The sequence below is a fragment of the Asterias rubens genome, chromosome 7 (assembly GCF_902459465.1).
Source record: "Asterias rubens chromosome 7, eAstRub1.3, whole genome shotgun sequence".
Taxonomy (NCBI): Eukaryota; Metazoa; Echinodermata; class Asteroidea; order Forcipulatida; family Asteriidae; genus Asterias; species Asterias rubens.
The window spans coordinates 1,284,685-1,305,477 of NC_047068.1; the positions used below are offsets into that span (position 1 = coordinate 1,284,685).

General features: G+C 39.6%; 3 protein-coding genes across 3 annotated transcripts in view; 1 reads left to right on the plus strand and 2 right to left on the minus strand.

Annotated features, from left to right (window-relative positions):
* LOC117292463 (RNA polymerase I-specific transcription initiation factor RRN3-like) overlaps nucleotides 1-885 on the minus strand; it is a 30,235-nt gene extending 29,350 nt beyond the window's left edge. Inside the window, exon 1 of the mRNA XM_033774507.1 lies at nucleotides 768-885. The gene's annotated coding sequence lies outside the window, so the exon portion shown is untranslated. The remainder of the gene's footprint in view (nucleotides 1-767) is intronic.
* A 333-nt stretch (nucleotides 886-1,218) lies between these two features.
* Nucleotides 1,219-5,989, plus strand: LOC117292683 (centromere protein M-like). The gene is made up of 5 exons (XM_033774819.1): nucleotides 1,219-1,382; nucleotides 1,769-1,848; nucleotides 2,173-2,271; nucleotides 3,674-3,845; nucleotides 5,698-5,989. Exons 1-5 carry the CDS (start codon nucleotides 1,308-1,310, stop codon nucleotides 5,830-5,832), a joined length of 561 nt encoding a protein of 186 aa, XP_033630710.1. The 5' UTR covers nucleotides 1,219-1,307; the 3' UTR covers nucleotides 5,833-5,989.
* A 1,300-nt stretch (nucleotides 5,990-7,289) lies between these two features.
* On the minus strand, nucleotides 7,290-20,678 carry LOC117292769. Its single transcript, XM_033774917.1, has 11 exons — nucleotides 20,577-20,678; nucleotides 18,912-19,052; nucleotides 17,667-17,793; nucleotides 16,531-16,594; nucleotides 15,887-15,970; nucleotides 14,949-15,103; nucleotides 13,116-13,265; nucleotides 11,550-11,589; nucleotides 10,683-10,751; nucleotides 8,663-8,784; nucleotides 7,290-7,645 (listed from the first exon to the last, which is right to left on the minus strand). The coding sequence occupies exons 1-11, from the start codon at nucleotides 20,674-20,676 to the stop codon at nucleotides 7,594-7,596; spliced, it is 1,104 nt and encodes a 367-aa protein (XP_033630808.1). The 5' UTR covers nucleotides 20,677-20,678; the 3' UTR covers nucleotides 7,290-7,593.
* Nucleotides 20,679-20,793: the final 115 nt, after the last annotated feature.

Genomic DNA, 20,793 nt, shown 5'->3' on the forward strand with positions numbered 1-20,793 from the left:
GCAAATTTTCATATAATTTTCGTCTCAATGAGATGCAAATTATTTTAGCATGTAGGTATACAACGTATTTAACTGGTAAAAACATTGTACCGGGGTTCATGCTAAAATAATATTCGTCACCCGAGACGAAAGTTATTTTTGTGACATTGTTAATGTTTATTGTTTGACAAAAAATACAGCACCTCACTCTCAGCAAGTAAAATTGTTATAAGCTGGTAAGGGAAGCATTCTATTTCTACTACTAGGCCTACTATCATGGCAAATTTTTCCGCATGGCGCCACCACTTTTTCAATCGCTGTGAAATATCTTATTAATTACCTCAATAACTCAATGGGAAAAGTTTCCGTATAGTGCCAACACTTTTTCATTCGAAAAAGTATCTTATTTACCTCAATGAGGTATCCCTTATTGTACAAGTGAGTGAAAAAGTGGTGGCGCCATACGGAAAGTTATTCCTAATAATAAGATTTATATGATCTTCAAACCTTGTAACTTATTTATGTAATGTTAATGTATATCTGTGTACATTTATGATTGTGTTTGTGTCCTACACAAAGTATTCAAACCATTTAATTAAAATATTTCTACCTCCATGATTAAATTTAGTAAAAAAAAAATAAAAATTACAGCGCGCCCTCATCGGTGGTGTGCAGCGGTGTGCGTGTGACACATCGCCAGGATAGACCGATGGCGATATGGAAAAAATAGCACTTTGTTTTTTACAAATTCAAGCTGACCATATTGAGTAGTTCTAGTTTTAACTTACATAACGATTCTTGAATGAAAATATCTTCCAGCCTTGTTGATTATCATTTTCCCCATTCGTAAATATTGCAAGATGTCAGTCAGAAACTGTTGCACAATCACACTCGGCACGTTTTATTTCTTGCCATGCTGCGCATCCAATGATACAATATTGAACCCAAGTTAGAATTATTGCCCAATAAGAAATAAACAGCTGTTCAAAAAGTCGGCAAAATTCTAATTAAATGTCCCAAAATAAGACAATCGAGTAACAAGTTCAACATCTTCACAACATAGTTTTTGTTTTAATTGTTTTATAAACTTGTCAGTGATTTTTCCAACGATAGTCTTTAATCGGGCATATTTTCAACTGGTCCAAAGTACAAACCTTGTCCAGACTGGTGCTTTGTACACATGTGTGTGTAGGTGTGATAAATAAATGGGGACAAGACTTCAATTATGGCGAAATTTTTGATTGTGTTGTTTTTGTTGTGACGGCGGCGGCGCGGTTCGTTCGTCTGTGATAGCTAATCAATGGTCTGGTAGATCCTGTCCTTACTCTATGGGTAGATTGAGCAGAATGGCGGAGTTTTCATCACACAGCAAGCTGCCAGAACTGAACACAGCTACAATTCTTGTGAATAATTCAAAAAGTTTATGGAAAAGTTTCCGTATGGCGCCACCACTTTTTCATTCGAAATAAAATAATATAGTATCTAATTTACCTGATTGATATATCCCTTTTTGTAAAAATGAGTGAAAAAGTGGTGGCGCCATACGGAAAGTTATCCAAGAGGGGTGGGCGGGCTACTCCTACCTAGAACTGTAATGTTTGTTCCGCTATCATCGTGGAGACGATAGCGGAATGAACATTGTAGTTCATGTGGGGGGGGGGGGGGGGGGGTAGCCACATCTATGGTTCATGTCTACTCCATTTCCACCGTACTACATCTGTTTGTTTCTCTCATTTGTTTTATTTAAATTAGATTGCATCAATTAATTAAAATTTCTTTTATTTAATAGTTGGTCGGAGGTCAAGGAATCGGCCAGCACAAATTGGCAGAGACTTTACTGGAACTCAACACGTTATACTCCCTTCAAGTGTAAGTCAAATAACAAAACATTGCCAAAAACATCTCGCATTTCGTTTTCTTCTTGCAGTGTTTAAAAGTATTACAAGAATGAAGTTTGACTTATTGTATCTTTTTGTCATGAACTAGTCCTCGAATTGACGCACAGCACCCATACAAATTGCTGTGGTGCCCTTTGCATAGTTGCCCAATACCTCTATTTTCTTCATGGAAGTGCCCCTTAGCAGAGGAAAATTGCTGTGGTCCTTCAAGAGTAGAGTTCAAGGCCTGGATCATACATTGTACAACGAATGTTTTAATAATAAAACCTTATTTTAACAATTCTTTTTTTTTTAGTCGGACTACTACCCATCTCCCTCTGCCTGCAGAAAACAGCGAGAGTCGACCAAAGATTGACTTTGTTGTCTTCATCCTTGATGCTAGTAACAATCTCAGGTATTCATCCTTAAGCCGGCCTCAGGTGGACCTCTTGCGCCCACAAACGGTCGGCAATGCGCAGATAAAATATGCCCAGGTCACAACAACTGAGAAATCTTGCGCCTGCGATTGGTTCCCGACCGTCGGGATCACGTCGTAGAAGTTGAAACTGTTCTACTCTTGCGACTGTTGATTTTTTCGAGCAAGGACTGTTTCAGATTGTCTTAAAATCATCGCAGTTACGCTCAGGTCTTAAATAATCGCCAACTGAAAAGTTCCCGATGGTCTTAGCTCAGGCGCAGTGTGATTCTGAAAAGTCAGTCAACAACTGTTTTTTGGGGGCGCAAGGTCGACGTGAGGCCGGCATTAAGAGTCTGTGATTTACCAGGAATTTTCCTGATTTTTAGAATTTTTCTGCCTCTAGGTACCGGGCAGTTGGTGGGATATCTGCTCTGGATTGGCAAAGGTGTTGGGTTCGAATCCTGCTTAAGTAATAATATGATGATGTATGTTGACAAAATGTTGAATACCCATGTCTCACCTTGAGGCGAGTTTTGGCGATTCAAAATTTCTGTGGTGTCGTTTGTGAATGCTGTGGCCAGAGATGTGGTTGGTACTGGCTGTCACCTCCCTCAATGTGGATTAATTTGGCATTCTTGATTAATACCAAAACAGTTTTATGCTGTTTTCTCACTGAGTGGAAAATGTGTTCAGCAAAATCTTCAGTCACAAAATTAGTTGACTTAATATTTTCTTGATAATTTGGCCTATAAGTCAGTATTTGCACTGACACAAAAGCCCTTACCTTTAAAGGCAGTGGACACTATTGGTAATTACTCAAAATAATTTTTAGCATAAAACCTTCCTTGGTGACGAGTAATGGGGAGAGGTTGATGGTATAAAACATTGTGAGAAACGGCTCCCTCTGAAGTGCCATAGTTTTTGAGAAAGAAGTCATTCTCCACGAATTTCATTTCGAGACCTCAGATTTAGAACTTGAGGTCTCGAAATCAACTATCTAAACGCACACAACTTCATGTGACAACGGTGTTTTTTTCTTTCATTATTATCTCGCAACTTCGATGACCGATTGAGCTCAAATTTTCACAGGTTAGTTATTTTATGCATATGTTGAGATACACCAACTGTGAAGACTAGTCTGACAATTACCAATAGTGTCCACTGACTTTAACAAAGCATACTGGGCCCATTTTATAAAGCATGAAAGCACACAAACTTGCTATGCAAAGACAAATCTCGCTCAACAGAAACTGGTTACCCGGTACCAGCCGAAATTCCAGCAAGTTTACAGTTTTCAACTGGTGCCACATTAATTTTTCGCTTGGCAAAGATATTTGCTAAAGGATATTTTCTGCTTAACAGGTTTATGAAACTGGGCTATGGTACTTTCTTTTCACAGTATAAGTAAAACAGTTGCCTCAGCTAAGGAGCTTGATGTGAGTTATTACTTGGGGAAGGCGTGTTTCGTGGTACTAAATGCAACCAGTGACAGCCTCCACTGTGCTGATATGACCGACATTACAGGGTTGTGCGATGCGTACGACTCACCAATGCTGTGTGCAAATCTAAAGGTTGGTTTTCCTTAACCGGGGTCACGTTAGACTGCAGGGATCGATTGCACAAAGAGTTAGGGCTAGTCCTAACTTAGGACTAGTCCTAACTTAGGACAAGTCCTAGGATATATTAAAAACGTAAGGCTAGTCCTAAGTTAGGACGAGTAACTCGTCCTAACTCGAGATAAGATTAGTCTTTTAAGAGTTAAAACTCTTTGTGAAATCCACCCCAGGACTTGCAATCACAAGGTTGTGGGTTCAAATCCTCAAGCTAGCTGCTGATTTCTTCACAATGACTTGAAGAAGGATTGTCATCTAGTTACTGAATCACAATTTCTTGATTTGTGCAATTCATAATTATAGACATTGAATTTGGTTAATTCATAATTATAGACATTGAATTTGGTCAATTCATAATCATAGACATTGAATTTGGGCAATTCATAATCATAGACATTGAATTTGGGCAATTCATAATCATAGACATTGAATTTGGGCAACTCATAATCATAGACATTGAATTTAGTCAATTCATAATCATAGACATTGAATTTGGGCAATTCATAATCATAGACATTGAATTTGGGCAATTCATAATCATAGACATTGAATTTGGGCAACTCATAATCATAGACATTGAATTTAGTCAATTCATAATCATAGACACATTGAATTTGGGCGATTCATAATCATAGACATTGAATTTGGGCAATTCATAATCATAGACATTGAATTTGGGCAATTCATAATCATAGACATTGAATTGTGCCAATACAACAAATATTTGTTTGAGAATGAGAGATGTTGGCTGAGATTGGCAGTTGCCAGCTCAGTGTTAACATCTACTTTTTGGAGTTTGCTAAGTTCCATTGAAGGGAAGATCATCTAAACAAACAAAGCCTTCTGGATCCTCTGTGCCTAAATGAAGGATTCAGAAGGACTGAGGACTATAGACCGATCCGACGCGCACCGGGCGCGCAAATGTTTAGCACCGCGCGCCATTGCAGGGGTGCACATGTGCCAAGTTTTGTGCAAAAAGACATAAGGAAATCATGTTTCTTTTTACTTATTATGGAAATTAAATGTTTTCCTCAACGAATAACACAATTTGGTTAACAGGACATCATGATAATACCAATGTAGATCACTGACCACAAAAATTTACGACAAAATATAAGCCGAATCATCTTGAAAAAGTGCTTGTCTTAGGGGAGTTAGGGGTCAAACACGCGGAAACTGCATAAAAGTAGCTAATGCGGTACATCGGCAAGGTAGTTTGTCAGAATTTCAGTATTTTACTTTCTGCTTAATTAAAACAAATTATCAAGATTGTAATACGTTGTTATATCAATCAGCCATATCACGGAAATTTCATAGATGATCGAGGAAGACATTAAATTCCCATAGAAAGTGAAAAGGAAAACGATTTTCTCGTGTCTTTGTGCACATAACTAGGCACAAAGAAACCCCAGCAATGGCGCGCAGCGCATGGCGGCGCCCAGCACTTGCGCGCCTGGATCGGTCTATAACATATGCTTATCAAATTGGATAGATATTTCCTATCGTGTTCAAAACTTGACGTTTGAAAACATGTTTTTCTTCACTATTTTCTCGTTACTCCAATGTCTGATTGAGCAATGTTCAAAGTTGTCTTCATAGAAGTGACCCTTAGTAGAGGAACATTGCTGTGCACCTTCAATTTTCAAGAGTCAAGTTTAAGGCATGTTCGTGTGTATATTTTTTATGGCGAGTCATATAATTAGTCTAACACAAAGTGTAGATACTGGCATTTGACAATTGCCAAAATTGGCCAAATGCTCTAATGAGTGTGATTTTGAGATAATTTTGTGTTTTTTTGTTTTTTTCACAGGATGAGAGCCCAAGAAAGTGTCTGGCCAGGAAACTTCTTTGCCTGACGGAGGTCAGCAGTGGGTTCAAGCACGGTGTCTCCCCCATGCTCATACAGGCCACCAAACACACTTATGAATTCATGGAGACTTTATAAATCACTTAACACATGAAGTGTTCAATACAAGCCATTATGGTCTGGCTCTAATCGGACAGATCTGGATCTGCATGGCTTAAGCGCCCCATTTCATAGAGCTGCTTAAGCAGGAAACAAAAAAGCTTAAAAATTGCCTGCTAAGCAGAAATGAGCAAGATTCCAGTCACAAATTGTACATGCGACATGGTAGTTTGGCTAGTAAACATAATTTTGTTGTGCTTAGCTACTTTTTGTGCTTAAGCAGCTCTATGAAACTAGCCCCTGGCTTGACAACCAAGCTCAGGCCTTTATTGCACATTTTAAAAAGCAGTTTAAGAACTCGTCGCTACCCTTTTATTCCCTTATTTAAAAAATGTTCCAAACCTAAACAAAATTGTTGTCCCCTTAAAAAAATGCAGTGTGTATGTTTAATAAATTGTAAATACTACAATCATTTTATTTCAGTATAAGTTTATCTTATCAACAAGTACAATGTACAATAAAACAATGTAAAAAGTAAAATAAAGTCACATTAAGTTTGCAGAGAAATTCCTTGTTGATGTCCGTTTTGTTTTGGGTTTCATGGGCAGTCTCTGTCTTCTGTTATAGAGTGAAATATATGCAATATTTCTTTACCGATCACATGTTGTTCTAGTTGAACAGTTTCAAACACTTTAAACAGCAGGAAATTACATATTTACTGTTATTAACTTTGGTCGAAGATATCATTTCTGATCTTATTTTGGGGAATGGAACTGTTGCAAGCCTTACCTTTTTATTAATTCTTCTCATCAGTACAAAAACCTTGCCTCTAAAAATCTCGACGTCATCGCTTTGTGTTTATGCCTGGGATAGCTTCAGCTTGGAACATGGTTTGTGGAAATTCACTATGCACTGTACATGTACATAAAATTTTAACCTTTTTCACACTACTCTATTCCCCGGGTTGCCCCAGGGAAAAAAAGGCCAGCTTTTTCACACTATGATCGCTTTACAGTCTGCCCTCTGCCCCGGCAAATGGGCATTCCCTGGGGAATAGCCACACCTGGGCCCAATTTCATAGAGCTGCTAAGCACAAAAATTTGCTTAGCATTAAATTTCTTCCTTGATAAAAACAGGATTACCAACCAAATTTCCATTTGTTGCATATTGCGTGTTACGGGTATCCTGCTGTTGTTTGCTTATCCTGAAAATCGCATGGGGAAATTTGGTTGGTAATCCTGTTTTTATCAAAGAAAAAATGTCATGCTCAGCAAATTTTTTGTGCTTAGCAGCTCTATGAAATTGGGCCCAGCTCTGGGCCCAATTTCATAGAGCTGCTTAAGCAAAAGATTTTGTTTAAGCAAAAAATTCATCGCTTGGTAAAATCAGATTACCGGCCAAGACTCCACTCAATTGTTATGCTATGTAAACAACAGCTAAATACTAGTCATAAGCAATGTATATGGCATGAAATTTTGGCCAGTAACATGTGTAAAATAAGCGAGCTATTTTTGTGCTTAAGCAAATTTTTTGTTTAAGCAGCTCTATGAAATTGGCCCCAGGAGGAGAGGTAAGCAGTAAATCCCTGGGGTATTCTTGAAACGTGCAGCTGGAACTCCGTGGAATAGGGACACAGTGTGAAAGTGAACCAAGGTTACCGTGGGGTAAGAAAAACTCATGGGACTCCCCCGGGCTTCAATTCCATGGGGATAAGAGATACAGAGTGAAAAGGGCTTATGTTTGCAGATAACAACAATAATTTGCAGATGACACTAACATTTCTATTTTCTGATCAACGCTCTACTGTCCTCTCTCCATTCCCGGTAGGTCTTGCAGGTCAGGAGGCTCAAACCTGCAGGATAACATCAAATATCCAAATTAAATTTAGTTAAAGGAACATTACAGAATTGGTTTTGCTAGCAGTATAAGCACATTATGTAATCCACCATATACATAAACTGACAAACCTGTAGAAGTTTGAGATCGATCGGCCATCTGGGTCACGAGAGAATAGTGAACCAATTACAAAGTTTGCATTGCATCGATGCCAAAACAAAAATGAATAAAACACTCACTGAGCGATAAACTCCAAACGCGAAATTATATTATTTATTTCTCATCAAATATGACATTTCAGACAGAAATATTTCAAGGGATGTTTTCTACTATCATCATTAGACCGTGTTAGTTTTTACCTGTATGTAAATCTGTGATCTTCACGATTTTTGTTTCTCACCAATTCTGTAACGTTCCTTTAAGGAACATTACAGAATTGGTATGAAAACAAAAATCGTCTAAGATCACAGAGTTACATAAAACTTACTTGGCCTAATAATGATGGCGGTAGAAAACATCCCTTGAAATATTTCTGTCTGAAATGCTTTCTCTGGGCCCTGAACTTGAGTCCTGTACTGACCAGTTTTATCAATCAGTATTTAGTGGAAGTGTTGTGGCCGAGTGGTAAGAGCACCAAATTCAAACTCTGGCGTTTCTGATCTGCAGAGTGTGGGTTCGAATCCCCAGCCATGACACTTGTGTCCTTAAGCAAGACACTTCACCATTGCTTCGACCTTCGTGTAAGCAGCTGGTACAATGTGTTGTGTAAATGCATGTAAAAGAACCCAATGCACTTATCGAAAAGAGAAGTGGGGTCGCCCCAGTGTTCCTGGCTGGATTGGCAGCATATTGCGCCACAGCACCTTGTAAACCATTACATGGTGCTAAGGATTAGCTCTTATATCTCAAACTTTGTCCCACTCCTTGCAGTAATAATACCTGGCGCTTTGTATCCTTTGGCAAAAGGCGCATTATAAATACGGTTACTATCATTTTTTTGAGTATGAAACCTAACTGAGTGTGAGTTACTCACCTGAGTCTAGCTGTTGGTGAGCTGATGAGTTCCTTAGAGTAATACTTGGATATGAGACTCCGATCAGTCAGATGACCGTGTTGAGAAATAAACTCCTCAAAGGTGATGTCCACATTCTCACACTGTCCGATAAAGGTTGGGGAAAAAGGTGGCAGTCTTTTAGAGTTATCTATTAAAGACACTGGACACTATTGGTAATTGTCAAAGACCAGTCTTCTCACTTGGTGTATCTCAACAAAACATAAAATAACAAACCTGTGAAAATTTGAGCTCAACTGGTCGTCAAAGTTGTGAGATAATAATGAAAGAAAAAAACACCCTTGTCACAAGAAGTTGTGTGCTTTTAGATGGTTGATTTCGAGACCTCAAATTCTAATTCTGAGGTCTCGAAATCAAATTCGTGGACAATTATTTCTTTCTAGAAAACTATGTTACTTCAGCGGGAGCCGTTTCTCACAATGTTTTATAATATCAACCTCTCCCCATTACTCGTCACCAAGTAAAGTTTTATGCTAATAATTATTTTGAGTAATTACCAATAGTGTCCCCTGCCTTTAAAGTACCGGTACAGCATTTTAGAGCTGGCATGCTGGCACAATCAGAAGCACATTCAGAAATAGTAGTTTTAAAGGAACGTTACAGAATTGGTAAGAAACAAAAACTGGTAAGAATATATCAAACTTACACGGTCTAATGATGATGATAGTAGAAAACATCCCTTTACATATTTCTGTCTGAAATGTCACATTTGATGAGAAATAAATAATCTAATTTCGCGTTTGGAGTTTATCGCTCGGTGAGTATCGCTCGGTGAGTGTTTTATTCATTTTTATTTTGGCATCGATACAATGCAAAATTTGTAATCGGTTTTTCACTATTCTCTCGTGACCCAGATGGCCGATCAATGTCAAACTTCTGTTCTACAGGTTTGCCAGTTTATGTTTATGGTGGATTACATTACATTAAGTGTTTACACAGCCAGCAACTGTTTTGTAAGCAAAAACCAATTCTTTAATAAGGGAATCAATGTGTGGTGAAGAGGTTTTCAACTAGTGATTTATTCCCAACGAGGCCTGGTTCTTGATAATTTTACCGAGACGAAGTCGAGGTAAATTATCAAGAACCAGGCCTCGGCGGGTTTAAACCATTAGTTGAAAACCGATTCAACACACTTTGATTCCCATTCATAAATACCTTTTCGGTAAAAAAACATCAACACTTATGGTCAAAAAGTATTTAAAAAAATGCAAAAATTATAATTGTTCAATGATTTCTTTCAACACAACACCCCTCCAGCTATGAAATGGTACGGCCCAGTCAAGGCCCCTTGGGTAAACAACTCCTTATGCGCGTATCGCGTGATGTGGCACAACTGTCTTGGCCGTTGCTCTCGACCAATAGGAAAGAAGAAACTGTCTTATAAGCACAGGTGCAAACTCGCGTGTCACGCCCATGTTTCAACACTTTTTACTGGTCATAAACAAAGGTTTATACACACCCAGGTGATGCGCTCTCCACCAATAGGAATAGCGAAACTGTCTGAGGTATTTATGAATGTTTTTTCTAATAATAACAATAACAAACAGTATTTATGAGAGCAAAAAACTGCATAAAAAGATGCTCAAGGCGCTTAGCAACATAGGAATACAAATTATAACCCCAAAATAATGATCTATACATGAAATGTATTTGAATTAAAAGTCATAAACCACAAGAAAAACTCACATAAGCCCGGTTCATACTTCCTGCGAATGTGGTGAGTGCAAAACAAAATGTTGACGTCACAAATTCACAACGAATAATTCGCAGCAGTTCAACTCTGCTCAACTCACTTGCAAATATCGCTGCATAAGGGTTGTGACGTCAAATTCACGTCAAATTCACGTCAAATTCGCATTTGCAGGAAGTATGAACTGGGCTTTAGTCTCCAGTCTTCTGTAGACAGGGGAGTGTACCGATAGTAAAATAGATATATTCAATGTACATTATTATTTGATTTATGTAGGTTATTTGTTTGTACCTGTTTTATGGCTTCAGCCACCACATGGGTAAAGAACATGGTCATTGTCTCATGGTAGCCTCGTTGTACCTAGATAAAAAAGAAGTGAGAAGATTTAGGGTAATAAAAGTAATATCGGTAATACGTGTAAAGGCCATAATCCACCTTAAAAGACACTCAAAGCGCCTTACAGAATTTATAATGTATAAGAAGAATCCAATGAAAACATACAACATTAATAACTAGAATCAAAAACAAAATTGTCTAGAAGGATTTAAGTTTCTATGACTTAAGATTACATTGTAACAAGGAGAGTAGTGGTAGCACTTAATGACTAACTAAAAAAATTACTCGCAAGCTGATTGCACCAACAACTTCATTAGGTGCATTGAAAGGGACAAGCCAAGTACATGTAAATGTACATGAAATATAAAAACACAACAAAGTAACAGGTGAATGAATCCAATAACTAAAGTTTATTGTGGATTTTCCCACCAAGCTCAGGTTTTGTCTTTCAGAAAATTCATAGTAAAATCACTATTCATAAATACCTCAGACAGTTTCACTATTCCTATTGGTGGAGAGCGCGGCATGTGGGGGTGTTTATACGGTTGATAATGACCAGCTGGAGCTGTTTATAACCGGTTGTTTTCAGGTAGGTTTAGATGCATACTACGCGCTAGTCTTGGTGCAGGACATTTCACTGTTGGTGAGTTGGCTGCGCTGTGTGTGAAAGGAAAACGAGAAACATCTTGCAACAAGACTAACTTCGCGCACGAATGCATATCCGAAAACTGTCTCAGTCATAAAAATGCAACACACGTACAGAGCTCAAGGACGCTAGATGCATACTACCCTTTATTCCCTTGTTCATATGCCATGACTTACCTTGTTTTTATGCTGTGAGTTGTACTTTTTGATACCATTTCTAAAAGAAACAAGACAGACCATTGATGGTGTAAAAGTTCCATCCACATTTTGTTATTCAAATCAGTATTTACATCATGTCCTTTCTCGAAAAACCCCAGTTTAACTCACATTCATAAATACCTCAGAAAGTTTCGCTATTCCTATTGGTGGAGAGCGCGTCAAGTGGGTGTGTATAAACCTTTGTTTATGACCGGTAAAAGTGTTAATTCATGGGCGTGACACGCAACCTTGCACCTGTTCTTAAAAGACAGTTTCTTCATTCCTATTGGTCGAGAGCAACGGCTGAAACAGTTGTGCCACATCACGTGATACAGCATTCCCTTATAAGGAGTTGTTTACCCGAGGGCGGCGGTGGGCTTTACAATTTCATAGCTGGAGGGGTGTTGTGTTGAAAGAAATCATTTAACAATTAAAATTTTTGCTTTTTTAAAACTTTTTGACCAAAAAGTGATGATGTTTTTGACCGTAAAGGTATTTATGCATGGGAATCAAAGTGTGTTGAATCGGTTTTCAACTAGTGGTTTAAACCCGTCGAGGCCTGGTTCTTGATAATTTACCTCGACTTCGTCTCGGTAAAATTATCAAGAACCAGGCCTCGTTGGGATTAAACCACTAGTTGAAAACCGATTCACCACACATTGATTCCCTTAATAATAATAATAATGTATCCTTCACATAGCATTTTACAGTTACAGAATATCACAACAAAATATACAGTATAAACCATTTAATCAGTAAACAAATAATTAGTTAATTAAATACCATAGAGTAAAAGCACACAATGAACAACAAAAAACCCTAGGTCACGAAAAATACACATTATACATTTAAAATGCCATAAACACCATAAAAGTATAAATGCAACAGCTTAAAACATTTTTTTAAATGCACTTGAGCTATGCACTTTTAAGCTTCCTAAAAGACTTTGGAAAGTAGTGCACTCTGCTCTACCAGTCAGGCGCCATGCCTACATCCTTACAGACCGTGAAGGGAGTAACCCAATTTCAGATCAGGAGTAGGTGTAACATGCCCCTAGTAGCAATAGGAGACTTTCCAACACTAGGTGGCAGCAGACATACCGGGTAAATTTCCATTGTTTACGTAGTTCTGAACATGCGCATAATTCTGAGAACAATGGATTTACCCGGTAAGTCTGCTGCCCTCTATCGTCCCAGAAAGTCTCCCATTGATTTGGGTCGATAGCTCAAAATGGTTAAGTATTGCCCACCCCTTGAAGTGGCTGTCCAGTGCCTTGTGATGTAAGGCAATATTTCATAACAAAATAAAATGAATACAATTTTTTAAAAACTTTGCTAGCTATTTCCTTTCAAAAATTTCCTTTCTTTCAGTCACTGTCAATGATGAGATGGCATGGTATTATTCGATTTGATTTGATTTGAAATCGTTAGGGTTAGGGTTAGTGTTAGGGTTAAGGTTAGGGTTAGGGTCACAATTAAAAATGTATTCATGGCCAGAGGTCGAGTTCAAACGCTTGTACATGTACACATTATATCCAAATCTCACCTGATTAAAGGAAGAGCCTCCTCTTTGCCGTTTCTCCTGATGTAGTTCCACGCCATTCTAAGATGAGCTTCGTGAGACCAGTCATCAAACAATAACGTTGTGTCCTCAAATGCCTTCATGAATGCCTCATCACCGATCGACCTGAAGGAGCTATTGTCACACAAACAAAACTTCCAGTTATTGCCAAAAAACAAGTAAACAGGCAAAACATTCATGGACATGCAAAGGAGCCATTTAACACCCGGTTCAAACAGGCGCTCCAGAGTCGCGCCGAACCAAATAGATAGGAGCGACTCTGGGTCGACCCAATCAAATTTTGGTTTTATACAGGCGAACATAACATTTACATTAGGTTTGGCTCATGACAAGAACAGTCTAGCGCGTCCAGTCGCTCCTAACTGTTTCAGACGTCGAACTTTTCATGTAATAACTAATTAATTCAGAATTTGATTCGGCGCGACTCAATCGCGCCTGTCTGAAACGGGTGTAACCTGTTTAAAAAAATCCCAGCGTTAAAAGAATTTCCAGTCACAAAAAGAGGAACAAAGGGTACTGGAAGTCATGCCCGAAATCTGGATTATGCAAGATATACAGGCTGCCTGCCAGCATGGGAGGTAAGCCCAAGATAGTATACCATGGCAGGAAAGGGAGACAAAATGAAAGCCCTGAAAATTAGCCATATTTTGTTTTGCAGCTCTGTCAAATTGGGCCCTGCTCGCATTTGCCTTAAAGATCGCTTGTGGGATACTAAAAACCATGCGGCCTGGAGTAAACCCATTTCACCCACAGCGATTGCCAAGGTGCCTTAAGCAGCGTTTCCCAACCCGCCGTGCGTGCAAGTGAGTGCTGTCTACTTGCAAAAACGTGGGCAAGATTTGGGGATCCGTACGTGATGAGTACCGCCTCAGTTCGGATTTGGGAGCACGCAGACACGACGTAGCACTTTTAGTGCATGGGGAACTTTCTCTGCATCACCCGTACGGATTCACCCCCAGTACGGGTGAAGTACGGGTGACGCGCGTGCCCTCTACAGCCAACGAGCGCACAACGCACTGACTCTGTGAGTCCTATTAATTTTTTCCAACGGTCACTTGCTCCACGGACAGCGCACTTAGCACGTGCATGCTGCGCATGTGATAAGTGCGTGGTCCGTGCTTACTCGGCACTTCCCCAGTTCAGCTGTCCAATGAGCACGCAGAACTCACATGTGAATTGAAGAAAGGAAACTTATTGACGTGTAAAACTTTCACTTTCAGCTTTCGTCATAATACCCCCCCCCCCCCCCCCGACGTCAGGCGAAAAACTCACGTTTATCGCACTTGCACGCACTTACAACATGCGAGTGAGTAAGGACACCGTACGTGACAAGCACGTGTAAGTACGGCCTCCGTACGATAAAGTGGCGATCTCAAGATGATCGTACGTTGTAAGCACATTGTAAGCACGTTGTAAGCATGTACAACTCACTTACCACGTGCGCAACGTACGTTGCACGCAACCACTCACGGCCAGGTGTGGCGTGCGGGCCACGTACTTACACCTTGCACAAACCGTGCGAGTGACGTGCGTTGACGTACTACCTCCCTGCTCTTGCCACTCCCTCCCTACGTTTTCAGAAAAACGTGGCGGCCGTGGCCTCCCAAAAAAACGTACAAACAAAAAACACGCATGGTGGGTTGTGACCGAGGCTTTAGCGATACCCTGTGCTTTTGCTGTGGTACCCTTTTGAAAGTTTTGATACAAGATTAAAGTTTTTCTCATAGAATAACCCCTTCAAGAATGAAGTTCAAGACCTGAGCATGTATTTTGGTAGACAGTGGCCTAACTACATACCTAGCAAAGTACAGTAAAGGGTGTTGTCCCTCAGTGGCCGGGTCTAACTTAGCATCTATCACCTCACCATACCATACATGATGGTCACCAATGAGATGAGTGGCATGGGCCTGGCACTGAAGCACTGCTGCTGCACCTTCGATAATAGGCACACCCTACCACAGGATCGAAGCAATGTATTAATAATTATGATAACAATAATATCAAAGTCTTATATAGCACACGTATCTACCAAACAAGGTACTCAAGGCGCTGAGTATATACAAACTTTCAGAAAGATAGGTTATTGTAGTGATGAATTCTGAGACCCAATTATTTAGCACCTTATAAGGGTTCACAAGGGGCTGAGGCGCATACAGCGGCCACAGCCAGGAACACCGGGGCGAACCCCTTCTCTTTTCGAAAGGGTACTAGGTTCTTTTACGTGCGTTACACAACACATGGGACCAACGGCTTTACGTCCCATCCGAAGGACGAAGCAATGTTTCAGTGTCTTGCTTAAGGACACAGGTGTCACGGCTGGGGATTCGCACCCACACGCTGCTGATCAGAAACACCAGAGTTTGAATTCAGTCCACGCCACTTTTTATTAAAGAGTTATTGCTGGGTTATATAAAATTGTATTATTATTATTAGTAGTAGTAGCAGGTTTAGTAGTAGTAGTAAAGGGTTTGTGTACTTTTTGTACAACACACAAAATTCCTCCTTGCTGAGGTGCTGTAGTTTTATATGAGAAATGAGTAACTTAACAATTTCACAAACGATTATTATAGCATGTACAACGGATTTATGCCACTCTCCTGAAAACATTGCTCTGTGATTTTCATACATTCGTTCACAGTGAGTAACCTACAAAAAGATATCAAAACCCTATTACAATGAGGAAACCCTGGGTGTACCTATATTTTTGTTAAAATGTGTTGAAATTTACTACTCACTGATAATCCCAGCTTGTGGGGGATGGCGTTAAACTGGTCTTCATCCTCCCTTGCTGGCTTGGAGAAATGAACTCCATAGTGCACCTGTTTAGTGAGAGAATCATATCATCTTTAAAGGCAGTGGACACTATTGGTAATTACTCCAAATAATTATTAGCATAAAGCGTTACTTGGTAACGAATAATGGGGAGCTATTGACAGTATAAAACATTGTGAAAAAAGGGCTCTCTCTGAAGTATCGTAGTTTTCGAGAAAAAAGTAATTTTCCGCGAATTTGATTTAGAGACATCAGAATTAGTTTTTGAGGTCTCAAAATAAAGCATCTGAAAGCACACAACTTCGTGAGACAAGGGTGTTTCTTCTTTCATTATTATCTCACAACTTCAAAGACAAATTGAGCTCAAAATTTCACAGGTTTGTTATTTTATGCATATGTCGAGATACATGAAGTGAGAAGACTGGTCTTTGTCAATTACCAATAGTGTCCAGTGTCTTTAACACAAACATTCTTATGCATTCCTCTCAGTCCTGTCAGTATAATTTTAACTCAATTGGTCATCAAACCCTTTTTTGCACAAATCTGTGTGCTTTCAGGTTCATAATAAAATACTTTAAAAATGTCTTTAAGAATGAAATAAACATACCTGATCTTGAGCGAGGACATTCACAGCAAAATGTCTTGTATCTTTCAAGAGAGAGTGCATTCGACTGTATATGTATTTAAAAAAATGTATGCTGTTGAAAGTTTCTATCACAAAGTCTTCAAGACAAAGCACATGATCGGTTTCAATTGGGGACAATATTAAACAGAGTTAATGGTAAATGTGGCCCCATTTCATTTAATGAAAATTTTCGCTATTCCTATTGGGCGGACATTCGAGTTTGCACCTGTGCTTATAAGACAGTTTCTTCATTCCTATTGGTCGAGAGCAACGGCCGGGACAGTTGTGCCACATCACGCGATAAGCGCGACGCGCACAGCATTCCCTTATAAGGAGTTGTTTACCCGAGAGCCTTGACTGGGCCTTACCATTTCATAGCTGGAGGGGTGTTGTGTTGAAAGAAATCATTGACAAATTATAATTAGTGCATTTATTTTACTTTTTGACCCCAAGTGTTGATGTTTTTTTACCGGAAAGGTATTTATGAATGGGAATCAAAGTGTGTTGAATCGGTTTTGAACTAGAGGTTTAAACCCGCCGAGGCCTGGTTCTTGATAATTGACCTCGACTTCGTCTCAGTAAAACTATCAAGAATCAGGCCCCGTTGGGATTAAACCACTAGTTGAAAACCTCTCCACCACACATTGATTCCCTTATTTATGGTTTATAATAATCAAAAAAGTGTAAAACAGACATGACCTGACCAAATGGAACAGATTGAGGTTCCTGGCTCAAACAACCAAACAGTTCAAAAATGTTACACTCAAGTCTGGGCGAATAATTTGAATATCCAGTTAATGGCGAATAGCTTTTCCTAACCGTAACAGGAAATACCGTTTTTGACCTAACCGGATATCCGCAAGGGGCGCGGATACCTATTAATAAACCGAATGCTCAGCAGGCCTGTATCCTTCGTTTTTGAAAGGGCAAGGGCACCAAGGCATTTCTCTTTGGCAAAGGGCACCCTGTGAGGAAATTGTAAATTTCTACTGGAGCATTTCAAGGGCACCAAGGCAATGGCAAGGGGCAACGGAGGCAATCGCCTCTGTTGCCTCCGTGAAGTATCAGGCCTGGGATAGTCGTCTAATTACAACCAAGTAAACTACTCATGTCTTTACCTTGGTCTTGTTATACACAAAGAGATGATTGGAGGTTGCTTAGACACACTGGTAAAGGAGCTACACGTCACACCTCGTTTTAAACAGCATTGTGAGTCCACATAGCTTGCTGCTGTTACTACAACAACTGCAGACAAAAAAATCGACAATTTAATTATTACCTATCTCAGAAATTGTTTCCTCCTTAAACTCTGTAGTAGGATCCTTCCTTACCAACAAGATCCAACATCCCATGGTGAACTCAACATTTAAACTATTGGACACATTAAACCCTGATTCATAAATACCCCAGACAGTTTCTCTACTCCTATTGGTGGAGAGTGCGTCACGTGGGGGTGTTTAAACGGTTGATAATGACCAGTGTCTATAACCGGCTGGCTACCGTGTGTCAGGCGCGCAAGATTATCATGTGTACACACAACCCACGCGCAACAAACTCTTCACAAAGTTTTTGAAACAAATATTTCACACATCGAATTTTCAACTTGTCAAAGTGTCTGTAATTGTATTTTTTAAACGTTTTTTAACAAAAGGGCATTTATGAATGGGAATAAAAGAGTAGTGACTCATTCTTAAACGTCCGTTTAAAGCCTTGCAGGGTCATTGCTGTGCGCTAAAGGCGCTCACTTTCGGCTTGGGCCTTTATCACACGGCAATTCAACCCTGCCGGCTTTAAACGGCTGTGTAAGAACTCGTCGCTACCCTTTTATTCCCTTATTATGGAGGTGACCTGATCACATTGTATAAAGCATAATCAGGTGTCGCATTATATTTGTTTGTTTGTTTGTTTGATTACTGTCTTGGTATGTTTGTTTGTTTATTGGGGTGTTTGTTTGTTTGTTTGATTGTTTTTCACTTGTATGCACAGATTCTTGTTTACTCTACCAACCTGGGGATTGAACTGTCCTCATGACATTTCTAAAGCCAAGATTAACAGCGACACATCTACAGGTTCATATGGCCCTTTTTAGTTTTATTTGTTAGTTTGTTTGTTTGCTTGCTCTGCTGTCTTTGTTTGTTGGGGGTGTTTGTTTGTTTGTTTATTTGTTTTTCACTTGTATGCACAGATTCTGGCTCACTAATCTGTAGATGGAATGGAACTGTCCTCATATGACACTTCTAAAGCTACGGTTAAAAGCAACACATCTACAGGTTTATGTAGCCCTAGTCAGTTTTAGTCTTTTTGTTTGTTTGTTGTAATTGCGTGTTCATTTATATGCACAGATTCTTTGTCAAAAATACTACCTGGGGATGGAACTGTCCTCATGACATTTCTGAAGCTATTGATGAGCTCTTCCTGTTTCTGCTCTGCTAAGTCTGCTGTTGAAGAAGGTCTTGAGGAATTACCCAAAGTTTCGTCTGGCTTGTCTTCAGCTGGCTTGGACGCTGAAAAACAATTTCCAAGAAATGCAAGGATTAAAAAAAACATACACTACACACCATACATGAATAACAAAACTGGTATCTTGATGTCATACCAGGAAATGTTAGTCTTTTTGTTTGTTTGTTGTAATTGCGTGTTCATTTATATGCACAGATTCTTTGTCACTATTCTCTCACAAATAAATGATTTTTTTTAAACCATCACTCACACCTTCTTAATAGTATTACTAAGAAGACACTTTCCTGTGTTATTCCTTGAAGCTGTAATCTTTCATTCTTGGACGGGTATCACTGCTGTACTACCTGCCTCCGTATTGCATTTGTCATATTAAAAGTTAAAACAGGCGTAAAATGATACGCTAGTATTATGATGCTGCTGTCATGGCTGTTCCATTAATTCAGCAGTGATGCTACAACACCGTTTGCGGTCTCTCCTCCTTGCGGTCTCTCCTAAAAAAATTCTGCTGGTCCTCTTTAGTCTTACCTAATGATATCCAGACGAGGGGTTACCCAGTCGTTTAAAACCGGCTGGGTCGTAGTCCTGCAAAGGGATAACTTATGATATTGATGGCGCCACCACTTTGAAATCATTTTTACAAAAAGGGATCTCATTAGTGACCTTTTGTCTTTTGAGCCTCAAAATCAAATCGAGGTAAATTAGAGATACTACATTATTTCATATCGAATGAAAAAGTGGTGGCACTATACGGAAACTTTTCCATGCAAAGGACCAAGTGCGAGCCGGCCAGCACCCTGCTGTAAGGTTTCAGTATTTTCAAATTCGCGCTGTTGCAGCATAGAGGAAGCCTCTATGGTTGTAGTGCATAAAGCTATATATATTGACTAGAGCGCTATACTTGCTCTGCGTTTTGAAGCCACCCTGGGCGCAGACATGTTTGATGTGTTGCGTGACTACGGAATGATTTTAATTTTGAAGAACACACATTGCCGCGATTTTTGTACATTCGGCGTGTGCGCTTACGTACGCGACTGCCCATTTGCGTACGTCCGCGCTACGAAAACCGTAAGTTCGACTTGATTGACGTACTAAAAAAAGTATACGCGCCTTTTAAACATGACGCACATGACGCTTGCAGTTTGTACGCTCATCAGCCGATTGTGCGTTCACATTTGCTGCATTTTTGGGTTCGATGACACATAAAAAAAAAAAAACGCACTCATGCAAATAGCCGTACAATTGCCGTACAAAATTTCAAGCTTTTGTATTGGTTTGTACATAAACATGGATGCGCCCATACAGCTTCAAAACCTTAGTGCGTGTACAACGGGGTGTTAGCGCTCTAGTCAATATATATAGCTCTATGTTGTAGTGACGTACCTAACCACACCCCCATGCAGAGCTAGCTAGAGCGGCTGCCCCACGCGCTAGTACCCGGCCGGCTCCACACGACGAAATCATGAAATTGAAATGGTCACAGTAAACTCAACTAATCTAATCACTCACCCTCTATGACCCAGGTCTGGCCAAATTGTATCGCCATTAAGAAAAGATAATGAAATACTTACCCGAAGAACATAACCTGCACGGCACATACTGTTTTTGCAAAGTTCTTTCGAGCTTTTTTAACCTCCAAAGAAGCGAACGAGAAATAACTTTCCTGAACATGTCGTCTGCAGCGCTGGATGTGGTCTTTTGTTGTACGTGTTGTACATGGTGAGACGGGTGTATTTTCTAAACAGGAAGGTACCAGTCTAATGTTTACGTCATTGCTGGTTTAGTAAC